General features: G+C 40.6%; 1 protein-coding gene across 3 annotated transcripts in view; it reads left to right on the top strand.

The window, feature by feature from the left end:
- The window catches only part of sorcs2 (sortilin-related VPS10 domain containing receptor 2), a 270,943-nt gene that overhangs the window by 212,297 nt on the left and 38,067 nt on the right, over nucleotides 1-20,579 (top strand). For all 3 annotated transcript variants that reach the window (XM_055058490.1, XM_055058489.1, XM_055058488.1), the window contains exons 4-6: nucleotides 14,590-14,754; nucleotides 16,820-16,893; nucleotides 17,818-17,882. In XM_055058490.1, coding sequence (XP_054914465.1) covers nucleotides 14,590-14,754; nucleotides 16,820-16,893; nucleotides 17,818-17,882 — 304 coding nt within the window. The remainder of the gene's footprint in view (nucleotides 1-14,589; nucleotides 14,755-16,819; nucleotides 16,894-17,817; nucleotides 17,883-20,579) is intronic.

Below are 20,579 nucleotides of genomic sequence, written 5' to 3'. Positions count from 1 at the left end.
GGAAAACTTAGTGTCATTTTCCTAAATTGGCGCTTCAGACTGAGAACAGTTACCACATGGAGCACGTACCCTCCAGTGGGCTGCAGTGATAGTGTTTGGGTTTGTGTTTCCGTCCGGGTGTTTGTGTGTCCAGCAGCAGCAGCAGCAGCAGCAGCAGCAGCAGCAGCGTTATGTATGCCAGTCAGAGTGATGCTCCCTGTCACTGGTGATAAGTGGTAATTGAATTTTGCCAGGCGGAGCTGACAGGGCAGGGCAGACACACTGCTGTGTGTGTGTGCCTGTGTGTGTGCGTGTGTGTGTGTGTGTGTGTGCGTGTGTGTGTGTGGGATGAGACGGTCTTGGCAGGATGTAGGGCTTTTAATTGTGTCTGTCAGGGGGTCACCATGGAGATCCATCTAGCATAATATTAAACAGATGCTTTGTTGTTTGTCTTTAGCAGCCTCAATTTCACTTCCTGTTTGACTCCATTGTTTTTGTTCAGTTAACTGTAACGGCCATACATAGAGGTCGTTAATTAACCCTTTGTGATTAGCAGTTTAACTCTCACTGACTTTTAGCCTTCATATTGACCAGGGATTTGTCTGAAACTGCTTCCAAACTCATTTTAATGAACATTTTACCGAATGCCAGCGTTTATTGATTGAGTCCTGTGACAGCTTGGGATGAGTTTCACATTATTGTGAGTTTCTTTCACAGAATTGCTTTAAATGAAAAAGTATGAATCTGTTAAAGACCCTTTCAGAAGCATCGCAATTTGTTTTAAACTTTGACTAGGCCGACTTTAATTTTTTATTAGTCTCAAAAAATTACCCTTTTTTTTCCATTTACTCAGTTAAACTTTGATGTTAAAATTTGTTTGATCAAAAACCATGTGTGACAATGAAACAAGAACAGAAGAGGCGTCTCAGGCATGATGCAGCGACATTCACACCCATATTCTTTACACAAATATCAAAGGAGAAACATAAAACCTCCAAACACTTAAAAAAAACCTTCCATAAACACATTTCAAATGTTGATCTAATCTTAAATCTCTCGCTCCAGTCACTTGTTAGTGAAACTCTTTGATCAAAAGCTTCAGTAAACAGCAACGTTTTTCTGCACTGGCACAAATGAACCGACAATCTTCGCATGTCTCAACTGATAAAGCTACTGGAAATTAAAGTTTTCACTGGAAACCTTTCATTCTGGTCTTTCAGGTTCTACACAAATGTTGAAATTAAGACACGATTGTTAATCAAAGTTTTTTGACTCCTCGATGCCCCATTGAGTCTGTTGAGGACTGACCTCAACCTGCAAGTTGCAGGTTGAGGTCTTTTCTGCATTGGACTGGAGAAAGTTCGCCAAAAAAACAGAAAACGACGTCAGTGATTTTTAGACCAAAAGTTGATTTGTTCCGTAGTTCGACAGCCGGATTGTCACTCGGGCTGCATCACTTGTAAACAAGAGTTTTGCATTTTGCCGCTCTAAATCACTGCTGATGTCTAATATTGATGCAGTCTTGTGGTGCGGTACTTTGGCGGATGAGTTTGCGAGGTGTTTTTCAGGAGCGAATGACCTCAGAGCGACTCGCCGCTTTCACTCGAGACGAGGAGGAGGTCGAAATCCGGGCAGGCTGACGCTTATTGAAAATGTCATTGAATATTTATGTGATAGACGAAGTGAGAAAACACACTAACTGCCCTCCGACAACCGGTGTGTGGGCTCACGACCTCCTTCAGCTTCCCCCGAGTGGAGCAAGTCAAAAAAGAGGCACGTAATATCTTTTTACTTTACTTTAGGCGTCACAAACAGCAGGTTAATACAAACTTAATGCATGTATATCATTCACAATAAAACAGGGACAATAAAACAGGGGATGATCAAATCACAGCAGAAAAAGATTAATCCTATAATAAGTCAATGCCTAGCGTGTAATTAAACAAGCATGTTTCTGAACACATTCCTACCTTTTTGTTTGCTCAGTGTTCTTCTGCGCCGTTCAGCGACTTGATTGGCTTGATCGGTAAATCTGTCAGAACGAATCAGGCGTAGCGGCTTAACTGGGCTGTAAATGTTGTGAATTGGAGTTCGGCACAAGCTGTACCTTCCCTGCTTGTTTTTTTTTCTTTTTGTTTTTCTTTTACCATCGTTTTATTTTCGCAGCGATTAGGATTTTATCCAGACATTTGGATAAAATCCTTATCGATGATTTACCACACGTACCGAGTGATGCTTCAAGCCGGGGTTTGTTTTCCCCTCCGCGGGTTGAGTATCAATGGCATCTGCATTTCCCGCTTGAGAGAAGTGGAAGAGGCTGTTTTCTTCAGGACTTAAGGGGTTTTCTTATACCTGTAGTCACATTGCAGCTCCTTGATCTCTGCCGTTCATCAAAATCGGACAGTCCAGAGAAAATGTCATTTGAAGTGAGGGACGTGCAGATTGATGGTCTCATGTCTGGATTTTGGCTGTATAATTACGCAGCCTGTTGTTGTTCACCACAGTTGCAATGGCTAATCATTTTGTTGTTATGCTTTTCAGTGTGGTTCGTTGTTCTTTTTTCCTGTTTGTCTGACCTCCAGAGACACGAGAGGCAACAGAACCATCGTTTGCTGTCAACAACATGCTGTGTGGTCTTCAAGCAGTTTAGTATTCTTCATTTCATCTTGACATTGAGGTTAAAGCTTCCGTCTGTGTTTTTTTTTGTACAGTAAACTAGAGAAAAACTTGAACATTATTTGACAAATTTGAATCACAACTCACTCTGAAGTTGGGCGAAAAGAATGCGTTTTTCTTGCTACCATAAAGCTTCTGAGTAATTTGCAGGTGATCAACAAATGAAGACTGTGGTGAGTTAAAAAGTTGCAATTTTGACTTGAAACATTTAACTTGACTTTGACTCATGGAAAATTCAGACTGACCTAAAGTTAGCCAGTTAAAGGCAACTATCGTCAGCATATACTGTAACATAAGATCAACTCTTAATAGTTTGCTACCTTCAAAGTAAACACAAGAAGTTTTTGTTAGACTAAAGCTGGCATTGTTTGATACAGTAACAGAAAAAGATTTGAAAATGGATCATTTGACAAATTTGAATCAGGGCTCACTTAACATTGGAGCTTGATTGGTCATTCTCTGTCAAATATGAGCAAAAAGAAAGTGCCTATGTAGTGCCTATCTTCAATAGATGAAGATCGTATTGATTTGGAAAGCTCAAAATTTGATTGAAATCCTTTAACTGGCTTTGACTTATACAAAACTCTGAAATTAATTCATATACACTGACCTAAAGTCGACCAGTTAAAGGCAAATGTCAGCATATATTGTTACATCAGATCAACTTTTAATAGTTGAATTTCTTTAAACTAAACTCAAAAGGCTATTTTTTTTTCTTTTTGGGTTAAAGCTGCTGTTTTGTATCAATTAAAATCCCAGTTCAGACACTGTGTAGTAGTTCCAAAAATCTCACATTCATTCAAACAGACTGACCTAAATATCATCGGCATATATTGTAACATCATATTGCTTTCTTTGAACTAAACACAAAACGCCTTTTTTGTTTTTGCTTTTGATTGTTAGTTCTCAACAGGTGAAAAGAAAGATGAACAGTTTTTTTAGGGTTTTTCCACCTGAGAGTTTGGCATTTACAGAAATTAAACATGACAGCCGTATATTACAACGTGAAGCAGTTCCTTTGTTTAGGGCTGTCGTGATCGTTCTCATTTTCACCAGGACTTGTGGAAGCTGATTTATTGAGATGGAGTACTTCAGCTGCATGATTAACTGTGTGGAAAGCGTCCAGTTGGTGGCACCTGTCCAGGTATTGCATTTACATCATTCACCTTTTTTTTTGTTCTTTTTCTGATTGTCTGCAGCAGCAGGCGTTTTGTCACTGCTGCTAAAGAGTGCGGCTGTCAGTTAAAGGCTGATTGTTGGTTGTTTTTGGTTTCGTTTTTTTTTTGTAATGTCATTAGAGGTCAAATGTTCACTGGTCAATGCGTAGAAAGAGCCACAAAAGGAGTTTTGTGTAATTTTTCCGGAGTTCTGTGTCATGTTAGAGTCTCACAGGAGATTTTTTTCTAATTGCTCCACAATCATAAATGTTTTAATAGAACTTTTCTACATAACTGAAATCGGATTGTGTACTACTAATTTGCTCTGGACCAAAATTCTTTTGTTGTTTTGTTTTTATTTAGCAACTATTGCCCAAATTCAGTATCTGGATAAATAATCTTTGGCATATTTCAAAAAATCAAAGATTTGTTTAGACTTGGACGTATTTAAAGTTTCACTGTCTGCATATTCACTTGGATTAAGAAAAGTGTTTGTGAGATTTACACATAAATGCCCCTCCAGACGATGTGTCGGACTTAAGGCTTTGAATCATCTGGAGCAGAATCTAACACTCTTGTAGGATTCCAGATGACGCACCACAGCAAACTCCATTTCCTTTCCTGTCGTACAAAGAAGAGGTGCTTAAAATGCAGCCAAGAAAACCACACGACAAAGAAGAAAAGCCAATAAAGCACCAAGTCAGAAACACCATTTCCAAGATTTCTGTGTAAACAGGTCGTCAGCGCTTCCCAAAATCCGTCCTGGGTGATTAGACTCCAACAACTGATGACTGGCATCGACCAGCGTATCCATCCGTCTGTGTTGTATGTCTCTTTCTTTCTTCTTTGAAGGTGACGCACCATGTAATCAAAATTGATAAGTAGATTTCTGTTTCCTTTCCTTGGCGGGTAAAAATCAGAGTAGGAGGCCGTGTCGCCAAGTTTCACTCAACGCATCAGAGTCGAGTTTCCAGTGAATGAGAAAACATTTGCTTTTGACACAAACCTTGGGAGGAAAAACAAAACCAAAACCCTGTTTTGCGTTGATTTGACGTCACGTGCGCAGATAGCCAACACACCTGCTGCTGCGAGTTGCAGAAAATGAGGATTTTTAAATGTTTAATGTGGAGAAAAAAAAGAAATAAACAAATAAAAAACAGCATCCAAAGTTTTTAAAACATTTTCTCTCTTTTGTTTTTTGTTTGGCAGAGGTATACGCTTCAGATCGTCCCAAAAATCAAATCCGTTGACAAATTTATCAAGGGGGAAAAAAAATCCGTGTTTTTAATGAGAAATATCTGTGAACATAAACGTCTGTCAGAGGGCGCACCTCACCGTCTCAGCTGGATTGGAGATGTTGACGTTGGGGGACAGACTTGCTGGTTCGCTTTTGACTCATGTTTAAAAGGTTGAAGTCACAACTGATGGCCAGAAATGATTCTTCCGAATTTTCTGGCAGAGAGCTGAACTCGTGGTTCCATCGGTTACTGCAAAACATCCGAGTTGTGATGCAGCGAAGCAGCCCTGTGCCGTCAGTTCACTGCCACCGCAGTGTTGGGTTGTTGGGATGGTGTTTCTGTTTCTTTTCTGGAACGCTGTTGTTTTTTTGTTTTTTTTACCAAAGATGTAATGGAGGCACATGTTTCACAAAGTCTAGTTGCTGAAACATGTGCTCTAGACTAAACATACTTTGTAAAAATTTTTGCAATGTGAACATTGATCTTAAATGTGCCAAGCGAGGCCAGTGACGCTTTTTTAAATTTTTTTTATGACTTTCTGATGAGCCGTCTGTGTGGTCTTTGAGTATTTTGGATAGATCAGCCACTCCGGTTGAGTTTCAACACTGTTCGGTTTTTTCTTTTTTAATATATTGATAATGGATCTCACTGTGGTTCACTGGTCTCCCAAAGCATTAGAAATGACTTTTATCTTTGTCCGGCCCTCATATGTTGCCTTTCAAGGTCTTTTAGCCAACGTCTTATTGTCAGACAGGATCTGTTTAAGTGCTTCCTTGATTCTATAGATCTGCGAGTAAACAGATCAGTTATCAGGCTTATCAGCTGGTGAACCATCATGACTTCCTCGTTAGGGTGCAGCTCTTTTTCCTGTGGAGACCAAATCAATAAAAATTGGCGTTTTGTGATAAAACTAACAGTTTGATCAACTGAAGGATATGAGTGTGTTGGGGTAAAAAAAAAAAAACAGTTAAAGCTGGTGCAGTGCTGCAGCTCTAACTGTCTAATCAGCTGCGAGTTTTGAACGAATCCTTCTGCAATGACTGTTACGCACCTTTTAAATCAAAATCAACGAAAGCCTATCATTTAAATCCTTTGCAGAAGAAGACATGTAGTGTAGATCCTCGTATTACTTTATTATCGTGCAACTTTCTCCTCGCCGAGCTGCCAGGGAGATAAATGCTCCTGTGTGTGAGTGTGTGGGCAGCTGACACCTGAGTGTCAGCCTCCCATGGAAGATGATGATCTTTAAATGTAGAGCTCTGTGGAGAAGCTTAATCCGCCCCTTTATAACTCACACACACACACGCACACACACACACACACACGCACACATCCACACACACACACACAAAACTTCACCAAACATAGGTTGTTTTTTTTTTTCACTTTATGTAATTAAGTCTAGAGTAATTGCTCAGAGGTTCCTCTCACTCAGTCTCCTCTTCACTTTTTATTTGACAGACAAATGTAATTAAAAAAGAGAGAGCGAGAGACGGCCGGGTAGAGAGAGAGAGAAAAAGAGAGAACACTTTCCTGAGGTCTGATCGTTGTCTCCGTCCTCCACAATGGAGGAGTCAGACCCTGCCGTCTATCATCGACAGGATGCAGGGAGACGAGTGGGGCGAGCAGTGGAGATGGAGAGATCCGTCACCGAGAGCAGGAGAGTGAGAGACGAAGACATTTAAACGGCTAAGGGGGACGGAACAGTCCGATCCAAAGACGTGAAGGATGAATAGATTCAGATTTTATTTGTAAGCTAAGGCTCAGCAGAGTCTTCAAACTTACTTACCGAGTAAATCATTTAACAAAATTTAAGTGAGCTAAATGTTTTCAAAATCAGCAAAAGCGCTAAAGCACAAAGGGGAAAATTACCTTTTTCTATTAGCAGGTAAACAGATTAGTGGAATGTGCTCACCTTTGTTTTGGGGGATCTGGAGAGCATATTGACATATAAATAGACATGTATATGGACACGATGTAAATGTACTTCCAACTTGTTGCTGCCAGTTAGAAATAATGTGCGTTATATAAACTCCAGCAGCGCCGAGCGAATCCAAGGCCTTGTCAATCATAATCTGAGCCCTTTAAAAAGGCATCAGATGGAAGGTGCAGCAGGCGGATAACAGGGTTGAATCTGGGACAGCCAGCCTGTCTTCTCTGTCACTCTTGAGTGTTAACACGCACACGCTCTGTTCTCAATTTTATTCCCATGAGGTCAATTTAAAGAAACTAACATATGTTCAACTGGCACTCGAAAAGCTCTAACTTTTTTAACTCCCAGCGCAAACATACTTTAAAAGCAGAATTTTACAGCAATAAGAAAAAGAAGGAAAACAAAAAAAGAAAAAAAGGTACAATCCAAGGTTATGGAGAGGGAAAAACGCCGATATATTTATAAAAGCTAAACGTACTTCAAAGTTTGACATAGTTCTCAATTTTGTGACTTTTATTGAAAAGTTTGCCAGCGTGAACCTCTTAGTGTTTTGACGTGAGTCCCAGCCGAGATTTCTGCCTCTGCCGGTCACCTCTCGCGACTTTAGAAAAGGCTTCACATGTATAATGCATGAAGATGCATCTCGGTAATGGACTTGTGTTGTTGCAAAGCTGCACTGAAACAGAAAGAATTACCAGTACCTGGTGGTAGTTGCAGTCAGGACATCCCTTGATTAAAGGTGCAGCACTTTCACACCTCAGCGTCACACGGGCGTGTCTGTGAGGTGAGAAGAAAATACAGAGGAGGTGGAGGGCAGGATAGGACCAGACATGGTCCACGGCTTTCAGACACAACACAGTATTTCCTAGGCTCTCGATGTCGTTGTATAACAGCGAGTTCTGAAAGTGAGACCCAGTGGTGCATTCCCGCTCTTTAGACGAGAGCAGACTGATTGAAAACATATTGGGCATGCCCAGAGCGCTGCAACACTGCTGTCTTTCACTGACGGAACGAGCAGGGACTTCAAAGACGCGATTCTTTTAGTCCCATTAACGGCTCACACCCGAGCGCTTTCCAATGCAGAGACGGGAAGTTTCCAGGCCGCTTTTATCTGTCACATACAATAGCACCGCTGTGCTGCAGGGAAGCAAGAGTTATTACACACAGGACGTCCTTGTAACAGAGGAACGTCAGTCCTCTTCCAGTCCCCCGGTGCCAGAGTTTTCTGTGAATCTTTACCGTTGTCTCTCTGAGCTCAGTTTAGGTGAACGGCTTGAAGGAGAACTTACAGTTTGACGAGAGTGCCACTTGTTGGCAAATTACGCAGCTGCATGAAGGAGACCGTAGGGGTGAGGTTCTGACAACATCTGCTCCGTCTTTTGTATCATCCAGTGACGAGGCCTTTTTATTGGCCTGAATCACAAGGGTTGTTGGGAAACACACCTGCTCATGAAGTGAACTACGAATTACAACAGAATGACTTGTTAGAAGGATTACAGAAGTGGAATACAGCAATCGAAGATGCACCTTGTCTTTTTTTGTGTTACTTTCTTACTGAAGATTAAGAATGACACTTCCTTCATTCAGGCCCCATTCTTATAGGGATTCGCACCAGCATTTTTTAGTTGGCTTTAATCAAACTCTAGTCGGTTTGTCTTGAATGTCCAGTCCACTTTGGGATGCTGAATGCAGAATCAAACTGATGCAGACAAAAAAAAATAGCGGACTCTTTTCCAGCTACAAACCTAGTTCTTGGTTCCATTGAAATGAACTCTTGTGTGGTTTGAATGCATATGTGAACGCCAGAGACTTCTACCAAAGCAGGAAGTGGACTATAGTGCAGGTTTCTCTGGGCAAATGCAACCAAAACAAACATGGGAATCTCATGTGAAAGTCTAGGGTGGAGTTTCACCAAAGACGAAAGAGAGATCTTTCATCCACTGAAATCTGTTGCTACTCCATTTTGTGACGAAGGAAGTTCCGCTTCACAAGTTTCATTTCTTCTTCTGATATTTTTTTGTTGTCCCCTACAGTAGTTTATGGAGCAGCGCCAGCCCAGGTGAAGGGATGTGGAGCGGTACAGATTTTTCAAAGGGTTTTTATCGTCTGACACAATTCAGTGTGAATGCGAACAGTACCAGCTGAAAATGGAACAAATGTTGCAACTTTGGTATCCAATCAAATCAGATTTATTAGCCATACTGAGGGCAGTATGGCTAGTCACACTGGTTTCCTTCCAGTGTGATGTGCCTGGAAAGCCTGCAGGGGTAGTCATCCAGTAGGCGTCTCGATCATCATCCTTTAGAGTAGCAGTTCCGCTTCAGGCTCCCCACGATTGATAAATCTACGTGCTTTGTCTCCAATGCTGATTCCAACCTCCATATACAGAAAATTCATTTCAGCTCCTCCTATCCAGCGTGTTGTCTTTTCAGTCGTGATCCATTTCTCACCGCCGTAGATCAGAGTTGGAACATAGCTGGATCTGTAAATCGAGAGCTTCGCTTGTTGACTCAGCTCTTTCTTCTCCTTTGCAGCCAGAGCCCTGATCCATTTATCCATTGCCCTCTTTCATCCTACCATCTCTCTTAAACAAGATCCAAAGATTCATGAACTTTACTTGAGGCAGTAACTGACTTGCAGAAATGATGAAGTCATTAATTTCCAGAAGAAAGATTCATTTCAAAGCTGTCAGATCAGGATCTCTGTGATCTCTACTTTACTATATATCATTTTGTCATCTCCTCAGCAATGGGAAGACTGCATCTCAATGAGGAGTGCATAGTCGTCTCGCAAAACAGCAGGTCGTGGATTTGATTCCAGCTTCTTCTCCTGCCACATATCGATATTTGCCTCTGAGCAAGGCACGAATGCCTAATTTGCCAGGACCAATCTGAACATGAGTGTAGGAGGTTTTGAGTGTTACTGGAGGAATATGGCTCTAGAGAAAAGTGTCTTGATTGGCCTGCATGACAAAGAAAAAGTATTTTTTAAATACGGCTGATTTACTGTAATCAACTCAGTTATTTTAGGCAGCTGAAAGGTTGTTACTACTGACGACAACAACAAAGAAAACAACAGGAAGTGGTGGATGATGTGTTAATTCTACCGTAGCAGAATATCGACAAAGATATGTGCACATTTGTGCACAGAGCTCTCTGGGCCCCAACACCCTCAGATTCAAAGGTCTGATTGTTTTCAGGGTTTTATGCATCTAATTTATGCCCTGTTCATTTGCCTGATGATCTGATCTGTGCGTATGTGTGTGTATGTGTGTGCACTGATGGAGTAGGACGCTTGTGTTTGAGAATGTCCATGTGTCCGAGGTTAAATTGAGTGATGTCCTTTAAAAAGGGACATGCTGACAGAGGCAGGTTGAGCTGATGGATGTTTCTGCCTTTCAAGGACTTAAAGCAAAAACCAGAGTGAAGCATTTATCAGAAGAAAGATGTCTTACATCTTTCTTGTGAAAGGCTGGTACTGCAAAAAATATGTTCTAAAACAGACCGTTTCTGGTACTTGTGTTCACTAATTTAAATAGAAGCAATTTTGATCATTTATGGTTTAAAATCTGAAAATTTAAAATGTGCAGAAATATTTGTTTTGCCTGCAACAATGCTATTTGTTTATTAGAAGAAAAAAAAGTATTTTTAAAAGTCTGGATAAATCTAAAATAAAAAAATATATATTTTTCAGCACAAAGGTTGTGTCAAACAAGAGCTTAACTTTTTTGCATTTAATTGACCTTATTTGTCAAATATTAGGGTAAAAATTGTAAAATAAGTAAATACAATCTTATCTAAATCTTATTAGTTCATGCATGTCAAACCTGCAAATGGCCTCACACCAAATTTAATCTTGCTACAGTTGCAGGTTAAAAACCTGTGGGACCCGTTAAATATTTTTGCTCAAGGTCCAGACCATGAAACTCCATCCATCGCACCACAAAAATGCAACAGTCCTTATTTGTCCTCAAACCCTTACAAAACGCAGCACAGTTCACCACTATCCTGCAAGCACTTCAAAACAACTCATAGGTGGAACTAAAAGGCCTGCTAACCACAAATAATGATCCGGCGGGACATGGCGCGCTACGTAATTTAACGAACCTTCAAGGCAGATAAATTTTTCTTGAGTAATTTTAATAATTGAGGTACTGAAATCCTTCGAGGAATTGTTTCAGCCCTACTCAATTTATACTTTAGTCCTAAATCTAACCCCTAACCCAAAAACAGTGTTTCCCCTTATGGGACCAGGAGCAGTGGGTCCCCACAATGTAGTGTCAGGAAAATGGTCCCCACAAGGCATTACAGACAAACACACAAGCACACACACACACAGACACAGAGCACTTAAGAATTCCAGCCAGAAAGATGTGAGACGTTCTTCACACGCTGCCTAATTGCAGTCATGATGAGAATACCAAAAAGAATTTGCATCCTCTTAGTCGCTCCGTGTGTGTCTCTAGGCGTATAAATTTATTTCATTTCTCTAATATAATATAGGAACAGCACGCGGCTGCTGCTTTACAGTTAAGTGCATTGCAAGTGTAAAGCTTATTTGATGTTGAACCTTTTATCTTAACGGAGAGCAGAAAAGAAAAAGAAGAATAAGGGGAGTGGAGGGGGAAACATTTTAAAAGTATTAAATAAATACAAACATTATTAGTTTTGATAAATCTGCCTGCTTTATGATTAAAAGGGATGGAAATGCCGGGCAAACTGCAAATTCAAATTTGGCAAAGTGCTTTGTTGTGTTCAAACATTGCAGTACAAGGCTGCCTTTACTTAGTTTGCTTATAAATGAATGTCATTAGGAAGAAAATAACATTAAAGGATTCTTGGAGGACTGTTTAGTTATTTTTGTTTTCTGAACAAAGCTCCCATTTTTAACTATGATACCAAGTTTCAGATTCCGGTAGTCCAAGTGTTTTAGTCGTTTGGTAAAAATCACAAAGCATACTGATAATTAAATCTCATAAAGTCTCTCAACCCAAAAACCCAGAGGGATAAAGTTCCAACACACACAAAAAAAGGTTGTTCTTGTTTTCAATTCCAAATACCCTCTTAACAATTGATTTCAACAGTTTCAGTAATTCAAACAATCGTCTTTAGACGATAATCTATTCTATCCTATTCTATTCTAATTCACAGATAGGTGACCATTAAATGTAGCAGTTGATTTATTAATATCTTCAAAATCTGAAATTTGCATACACTTCTATGATATTTGGTATGATTGCCTTGGACTGAATGTTAAATGTTTTAGGTTTCCTTCCTCAATAGTAGTTAGATGAAGTTGTGGTCCATTCCTCCTTACAGAACTTAGTCAGGTTTGTAGTCCGCTTTGTTTCCAGATGCCTTTTCAGATCTGCCTACAGGATCTATCTAGGACTAAGACCAGGGTTTGTGATTTGACACATTGACCTTGTTGTCCTTAAACCACTTCGTAACCTTTTTGGTTGTGCAGCCAGGGTCATTGTCCATTTGGAACACCAACCTGGGCCCAAGTTCCATCTTCCTGGTTGATGTCTTAAGCCTTTCCATAGTGTTTTTTCATCATGATGCCATTTGTTGGAATTATTTTCTCATCCCTGTTTTTCCTCCAAATGTAACAATGGTCATCATGGCCAAACAGCTCCATTTTGGTGTCATCAGACCACAGGACATGTCTCTGAAAATGAGGGTCTGTGTTTGCGAACTGCGATTTGGTGTTTTGTTCATTGTTTTGGGGTGGAGGCATGTTCCTTGCCGAACAGCCTTTCAACCCATGTCAGACAAATCAAGTTTCTCTGTGGATAATGATGCTGTCTCACCAGTTTCTCCAGCATCTTCACAAGGTCTTTGACTTGTGAAGACCTTGGTGACTACCTGGACATTTAAGACACAGAACCTGCCTCATTCCTGTGCGGTATGAGGGTTGGACGTCGCATCATGTTTATACCCGCTTATAATTGTTTAAAAAGAATGTGGTGCCTTCAAGCGTCGGTGAATAGTTGTCATGGATGATTCAGGCTTGTGCAGCTGCACAATTCTCTTCCTGATATCTTGGCTGATTTCTACAGACTTCCCCATTGGGTCAAACAAGAATGCAGAGTGTTCCAGGTTTGGTCTCAAAATACATCCACAGGTCTGCCTCCAACTAACTCAGAAGTTTCTGAAGTCATGATTTAGCTAATGCTAACTGGACTTGCTGATACAACTTCAGAAGTTGAGATAAAAAGGTTTTTGTCTTTTTTTTATTTTGGTAAATATAGATTTCCAGTTTTAATTGTGCACGTTGTTACATTTTCACACTCATAGCCTTAATGACACTTAATCAAAAATGTGACATAACCTTTCCCTTCCCAGATTCCAATCCATTAAATTTGTCCATGGTTCTTACTTATTTGCAGTCAAGCAGCCGTGGTTGACTTTAGAAGTCTTGAAATTGGATGCCTTCTTTTTGTACCGCACGTCAATATTATCTTGCGCACCAATTGTTTAATCTGATCTACTTGTTGGTGTCTGAATGTTGCTGAGTCAATGATATTTGTAGTGTACAGGCATACTGAGTTCCATTCACGTACAACAACCATATTCACTGATTTAAAACCTTTTGAATTGTTTCATGTTAACATGCTTCCTTTGCCACTTTGCATTACTTCATCTGACAGCAAACACACATTGAATAAAATATGCTCTGGTGTTGTGGATTGAAAGTCTGGATTATAATTCACACCGACAAACCCTCGTTGGTCAGCGTCCCGCTGCTCTTATGCGGTGCATGAATGGTCCTGGCTCATTAACTCCTATTGATTTCTGCTATTGGTAGCTTTAAATGGCTCATAAATGTGATTGGTGGTTTGGCAGGTCCTGGTCTGGCCTGTGTTTAGTGCTTTCTCTTTGTGAGCTATAAAACTCTAAATAGATAATCAATCCAAGGTCGTCCGCTTCTGAAGTTGATTTAACAAAAAAAGAAAATTAAAAAAATTTGAGGTTTATAAAATGGCTGGGTGAATGTAAGCGTGAAGATGCACATTTGTGTGGGAGATGATATGCACAACTCTGCTACAGAATATGTAAAGATGCGTCAACATTTAGGATGTTTTACATTTGCTGTTCAACAATTGCTACACTCATTCAGCATAAATGGTGCCTCATGCTGACGGCTGTGATTTCTGTGGTAGAAAATCTAATTATCAGTTAAGATATTGTGAATTTTTTTTACCAGATTCTACAGTTTGTCTTTACATTGCTTGTCTAACTTCCAAAACTGACTTTTTTCCCCGAGAAAGGCTGTGGGTGAAAACTGGTTTGGGTTTCTAACACACGCACTGATTTGTTGGTTTATGTGTAACAAAACAAACAAGAATATTTAAATAAATTATTTTAACTTACATGTTATTTCACAAAAATTGAACATAGAAACTAAATAAATTATGCTTAAAAAAAGTTAAGTTAAAAAGGATTTATAAGTTTTTTTTTTTTCTGTTTTGAAATGTCTGTCCAACTTCCTGTGACCACCCCACAGCGCCCTCTGGCGGCCCCCAATCTGAACATCACCATTGCGCAACATTACTCATCCAGGCGTTTGATTTCTGACCTCTCTTTTGCCTTCGGTCTTTCAGGTGGTCATGGTGGGCTCATCCATCAACGAACGAGACCAGATGCTCTTCATCAGCACAGATGAGGGCTCCTCCTTCCAACGGCAGGCGGTCGCCTTCACACCAGAGACCGTCATCTTCCACCCGAAGGAGGAAGACAAGCTGCTGGTGTACTGCAAGGATGGACGGGTGAGGGACGAGGGACTCTGAGACTTTCTGTTTCAAATACACCAAGTCTGTCCCCGATTCGAAAATCCATCTTATTAGTGTCTCTGTCATGGACTTGGCAACTGAGCGTTTGCTACATGGCTGTTCTTGTTCACAGCGTGGTGGGAACGCTGCTAGAACAAGAAAATATGAGCAGCGGACAGACTGGCGCGCTGTTAATTTTCTAACATTTGGCCTGATTATATAAACTTCCTCCTTGGGAGACGAACTAGAAGTGAGCAGCACTTATTGAATTGACAATTATTATGGAAGTAACTCAGGCGTAGAGGGCGTCTCCAAATGCAAGACAATGCGCTGTGTTCTCATGCAACTTCAAAGTCTCGCGTTCTCATTAGAGGGAAATTGTCAGTTACAGTGCGAGCCTTAAAACCGGCTATTTAATGGTGACAGATATAGGGCAGGGAGGGATCCTCAGGTGCTTCTTAATGAATGTACACACACACTTCCACAGCTTGATAATAATGTGGCTTCATGTCTCTGAAAACGTCTTCAGATGCTGTTTTAGTTTCGTAGTCTTTGTAGCCAGGAGGCATTGCAGTCGCTCAACGACCGCGCCGCACAAGCCATCTGTGTGAAAGTCTCTGCGCTCGTCTATAATTGAGACCTTGTGTCATGCTAATTGTGCCTTGTGATATCACAGGCTGACTTGTACAATTTATGACGTTCGGTCGTTCTAAGTTCATAAGGAACGAATTATCGTCGCCGTGTCTTCATTGTGAAACCGGAGTTAAAATTCTTTTCAGACGTGTAAGCACTTGACGTACAAAGCTGATTTAGATCGCCAGTCCTTGCCAGTACAATTTTCACACAATGTAGATTTGACTTATTTAAAGGGGATGCAAAGAAAAAAAATATTTTCTCGTTACAATAATTTTTAATTAAGAATGGATGGCCTAAGTCTTCAGTCTGGTCTCAACAAGCCATGATTTTGAAGGACAGTTCTGCTTACAGAAACTTCAGTGTCTGTTTTATTTGTTGTTTTATTTATTTAGTTTGGATATTTAAAATGTCTTCCAGCTCCAATGTGAAATGTTCATTAGAAGTTAAAGTTTATTGATCTTTGAGAGGCTGTACTTGCGTCACTGCGGCGTCACCAATTAATGACTTGAAAATGGTCTCAAAACTACAATATTGTCGCCTATCGCAGTAACTTTTGAGTCTCACCTACTGGAGTTAAGACTTGGTAAATTTCTGATTTCACCTCTGAAGCATCTGGAAACGTCGTGAATAAGGTTCATCACACCAACCACTTCAGTCTAGACTTCAGCCACCAACACTGTGAAGTAGTTTCTTCCCATTGAAAGCATCCAGTTTTTTTGTTTCCACAGTGTTTTCAAACTTCAGTCCTCTTTACATTTTACCTGGGTAAATAAAGTCTTAAGTATGCCACAAAAAAAAAGACCCAGGCTTCTTGAGCTTTTATTCTCAGAGCTTTAAATTTTTAACAGGCAGGGCCTTTAGTGACGACATATTTCACAAAGGATAATTCACACGTTCAGGTGATTATGAGAAATGAGGGTAGGAAAAAAAAAAGGTGAGGTTTAATGAAACGGCAGTAAATCTTTGTCAAAAGTCGCACGACAAAGAGAGAGGTCTGTTCTCAGAACCTTTTCTGACTTTAATTATATATTTTTTAGATATCAAGGAGAGTATGAAAATCGATAGAATTTCATTATAGCTGCGATCAATGGTTCAACCAACCCGCATATTACTACCAATACACTGTCCTGAGCATAGCTCAAGAAGCTTCAAACACACACACACACACACACACACACCACACATGCACTTTGCAGTCCTCACCTGTTATGATTAATAATTAATTGAGCTCAATCTTGACTTGGTGAACCATGAAATTCCGTAGCTTGATTGGGTGACTTTTTTTTTTTTTTTTCATATTCCATCCCATCAATTGAACCTCCATTGTGAGTGATCCAGCTGGTAATAAGCTACCGGTTATGGCCATGATTAAAGCTAAACGCACCGAGTGTTGGGTTTTTCTCTCTCACCGTGTTCTTGTCTCCAGCTCTTCGCTTCAACCGATCTGGGCCGCAAGTGGACTTTACTTCAAGAGAGGGTGACCAAGGACAGAGTCTACTGGTCAGTAGCGCTTTGATAAAAAGGCACAACTTTGTGCAATAAAAACACAGCACCTCCTATAAATTTAAGATTAAGTAGCAGGCCGTAACATAAATGATTTGCAGTTTCACAAGGATGCAGGAACCCTGGCAGATTATTTGCGTTACACTTATCGACCATTAACTGAGGATGTGTCTGCTTCTCAAGTTAAAAATAAAAGAACTGTAGTCGTAACCAAAATTCAAAGGGTTGTTATTTATACTATTACAAGAAATATACTTAAAAAAATAATTTCAGAAGGTTTTAATTGATTTGCCATTGCTTTTTGAGATAAAATCACAACACAGCAGCAGAAAATGAGGTCTCAAATTGCCAAGGTGGCAACTGTTCCATTAGGTTTTCAATCTTTCTGAAAATTGTGTTGACAAAATACACAAGCCTGTTTTATTTTCTGCATAAGAAAAAACCCTTTCTTTTTTTTTTCTTTTTTTTTTTTATTGTTGACAGGAAACTGGAGTGTTTTGTATTCAGCGATGCGTCGCTCTCTTTAGTTACAGCTGGTCTGAAAAATACCCAGTTTCAACATAAAATGACTGTAATTCAGTGATAATGTCTTCAGTGTCTTGTGTTATAGATTCATGCCATTTGCGTGGTTAGCATTACTAGCTCTAAACAGCACTGTGTTTTCACTATGTATTTAACTCGCTGATTTCCAAAGTGAACTATCGCTACACCCAACTCATTCATTTTGTTCGCTTCTTTCAATAATGACGTTCACACCAAAGAGTGGTGTTAATGTGACCTGGCACTGCATCAGTATTCACCGGTCTGCAAAAAATCGGACTTTGATACTGTGCATACATAAAGTATCTGAATGAAGATCTGTTAACAAACCAAACGATCAGAAACATTTCATAATAATGGAAATCCTCTGTGTGTTTTTAGGTCTGTGTCTGGTGTGGATTTGGATCCTGATCTGGTGCACATGGAAATGCAAGACTCGAGTGGAGGTACTGTGAAGGTTCTTTTATTTATTAGTGTGTCAAGGTCAAAGAAACCAATGCGTCAGTTCCACTTCACAGCACGTCGCAGGTTGATATGTTCCAGTACGCCGTTTTGTGTGTTTAATTGTACAAGCAGCTCATGCAGCCAAACCATACCTCACATTTCCTCCAGTTGTAGCTTCACAGGGAAATGGTTTAGGATAGTAATGTTTTTGACGTCACACAACACCGTCCGTTGATCGGAGAACAGAAAAACACCACTGCTTGCGACGTTTTTGTGAGACATGGTGGATCTTTTATAGCGTATGAATCAGGCGTTTGGCTTTTAACCCCGTCTGCCCAATGAAAGGCCAACTGGCAGTGGGAACACTGTCCTCCCTTCAATGGCCGAACATTCAGGTTTTGCACCACGATAAAAAACAAACTCTTTCAGATGCTTTGGTTTGTGTGGAAAATGTGTGTTTGGTTGAGGAAAATGACAGAATCTTTAAAAACATTTCTGGAAAAAACATTGACGAATACGGATCAAGGACAAATGTTTGAGAAGCAGAAGAAATAACGTAACCCTGTGAATGAAAACATAAGTTTCAGTGTTTTTTTTTTTTTTACTGTATGTATAAAACCTTGTAGCCATGACAATGACAATGGTGTCTTAAATTTCTCCCACGGTGTGGGCATTTTGATATTTCTCCTTGAAAATCCTACTGATCAGGTAGGCGAGGAGATTTTTATTTTTTTTTCCTTAGACAAAATGGCATTTCAAAAGAAAGGCAGCAGAGTACGTGTGGCTCAAGCGTACCTCCTCAGAGATCAGTTCCTGATCTCCTCTGTGAGGGCAAACATGGAAGCATACATGTGAGATTGTAAATGTCCACTTGTGTTTATCCGTTACTTAAATAACCCTTCACCTATAAATGAGGGTTCATTGTGAATCACAGTCAAAGGGCATGAAAAACCTGTTTTTAAATTGGCACCGCTGACTGTTTCTTCATGAAACACCTCTCAAAGGCCAAAACCTCTCGAGGAAAGAGCTGTGAAATCTTTAGGCCTGAACAGGGACCTCCTGTCTTCGGCGAGTGCGAAGAGGAAGGGGACGTCTGCGTGGGCCGGGTGCCCAGGCATGGGAGCGCTTCCTGGGACCACATGCTCCTCCTGCCTCTCTCTTTTTCGATCCCCTCCATTCGGTGCCCAGATAGATGCCCAGTCAAAAGCAGGGCCGGGGGCAACCAGGCGTGCAAAACCATTCTGTTCAGTCCACCCCTCGTCACACGCGGCGCCAAGGTTAAATGGCGAGCGACAGCGAAGGACGCGGAGTCGAGGGGATTTCTGTGAGACGAGGAACTGAGGCCTTTCGTCGCTCTGGGCCTCTGGGTGGCGAGAGAGCATGGGACTCCAGAAAAGATTGACGCCAATCGATTGACGCATGAGCCTTGCGTGCAACGGGGGCTTCCATGGAGAATGACCGTGTGTGTGTGTGTGTGACTAGGGAGACTTATGTGCAGGGAAGCATGTGTAGATGCATACAGGCTGAGAAACGCCGACTCACACAGAGACACCTACACAAACACACATTTCCCTGAAGTCTAGATTTTCAAACAGCCAGTTTATGAGACAAAAAAAACTGAAATCTTGTTTACTTGTCCTCTTACAGTTTTCCTTGGGACAATACCTCAGCTGCTTTGTGGAAGAATAAACACGCATGCTCATTACCGAACGTGAGCGCGCTTGCAGATGTGGAAAAAGAGGCACAAGGAAGTGCACGAGCCACTAGCCGGAATTGAACACTTAGCCCGCCGTAATAGTTTTTTAATGAGTTCTTCGCCATATGCTGCTTTGATTAAATGTCTGGGCTTTTCAATAAATTAGCCACTCCATTTGTTACAGCGGACACCTCTCCAGTGTCTCAGGGGGGAGGGCAGGGTACAGTGCCAATAAAGAGAGGGTGACTAGGTAACGCAATGTGGACTTTTTTTTTTTTTTTTTTCGCCCCAGAGCTAAAGTCATTACTCTCATTGTCCTTTCTAATGCTTTTATTCCTCTGAGGAACAATGCTGTCACACAATATAAGATGTCACCATCAAAGTATACGTTCCCTTAATGGAGGAGGTCGGAGAACCAAAGAGAACCTTCCAGAAAAAAAAGGCGGGAAGGCACTGTAATACCTACAATCCACCAGCAGGTGGAGATAATGCTGACATTAAGTACTAGCATCAAACGGAGAGTCTACTTCGCGGCTAGCTTAGCCTAGTATGTGCTGCTCTCAGCAGATAGAAAATAACATTTGATAGAAAATCCATCTCTGATGGATTTTTGGCTAATATTTGTTTCACTTTTGCTTTCTCAAGTAAGAGATGTGATAATTCATAGTAATATTACTCGATAAAAGCAAAAGTATGACAGAGTAAAGCTACTTTTTTTGTTGTTGTTTTGTTTTTCAAAGTTATCCAGGTACAAAAACTATCACTTCTTCTATGTAATAATTTCTTTTTTCACTCTAGAGATTAAGTTTACAAAAATTACTCCAGGAAGGGTTGTTCTTACAAATCCACCCTGGAAAGCCATTTTAAACATCTCATTTTCGTTCTTAGTGCTATGTTCCAATGTGGACGTCAGGGGAAGCTACACAAAGTTCGTTTGGCACAGAGTCTGTGCTTCTGCAGTATCAGAGTCATGAATGAAAACATACATCTGACTCATGAACAC

The sequence above is a fragment of the Poeciliopsis prolifica genome, unplaced genomic scaffold (assembly GCF_027474105.1).
Source record: "Poeciliopsis prolifica strain line A6 unplaced genomic scaffold, Auburn_PproV2 SCAFFOLD051, whole genome shotgun sequence".
NCBI classification, from domain to species: domain Eukaryota; kingdom Metazoa; phylum Chordata; class Actinopteri; order Cyprinodontiformes; family Poeciliidae; genus Poeciliopsis; species Poeciliopsis prolifica.
The sequence above is the reverse complement of the archived record's forward strand: the minus strand, read 5'-3'. Positions and strand labels throughout refer to the sequence as shown.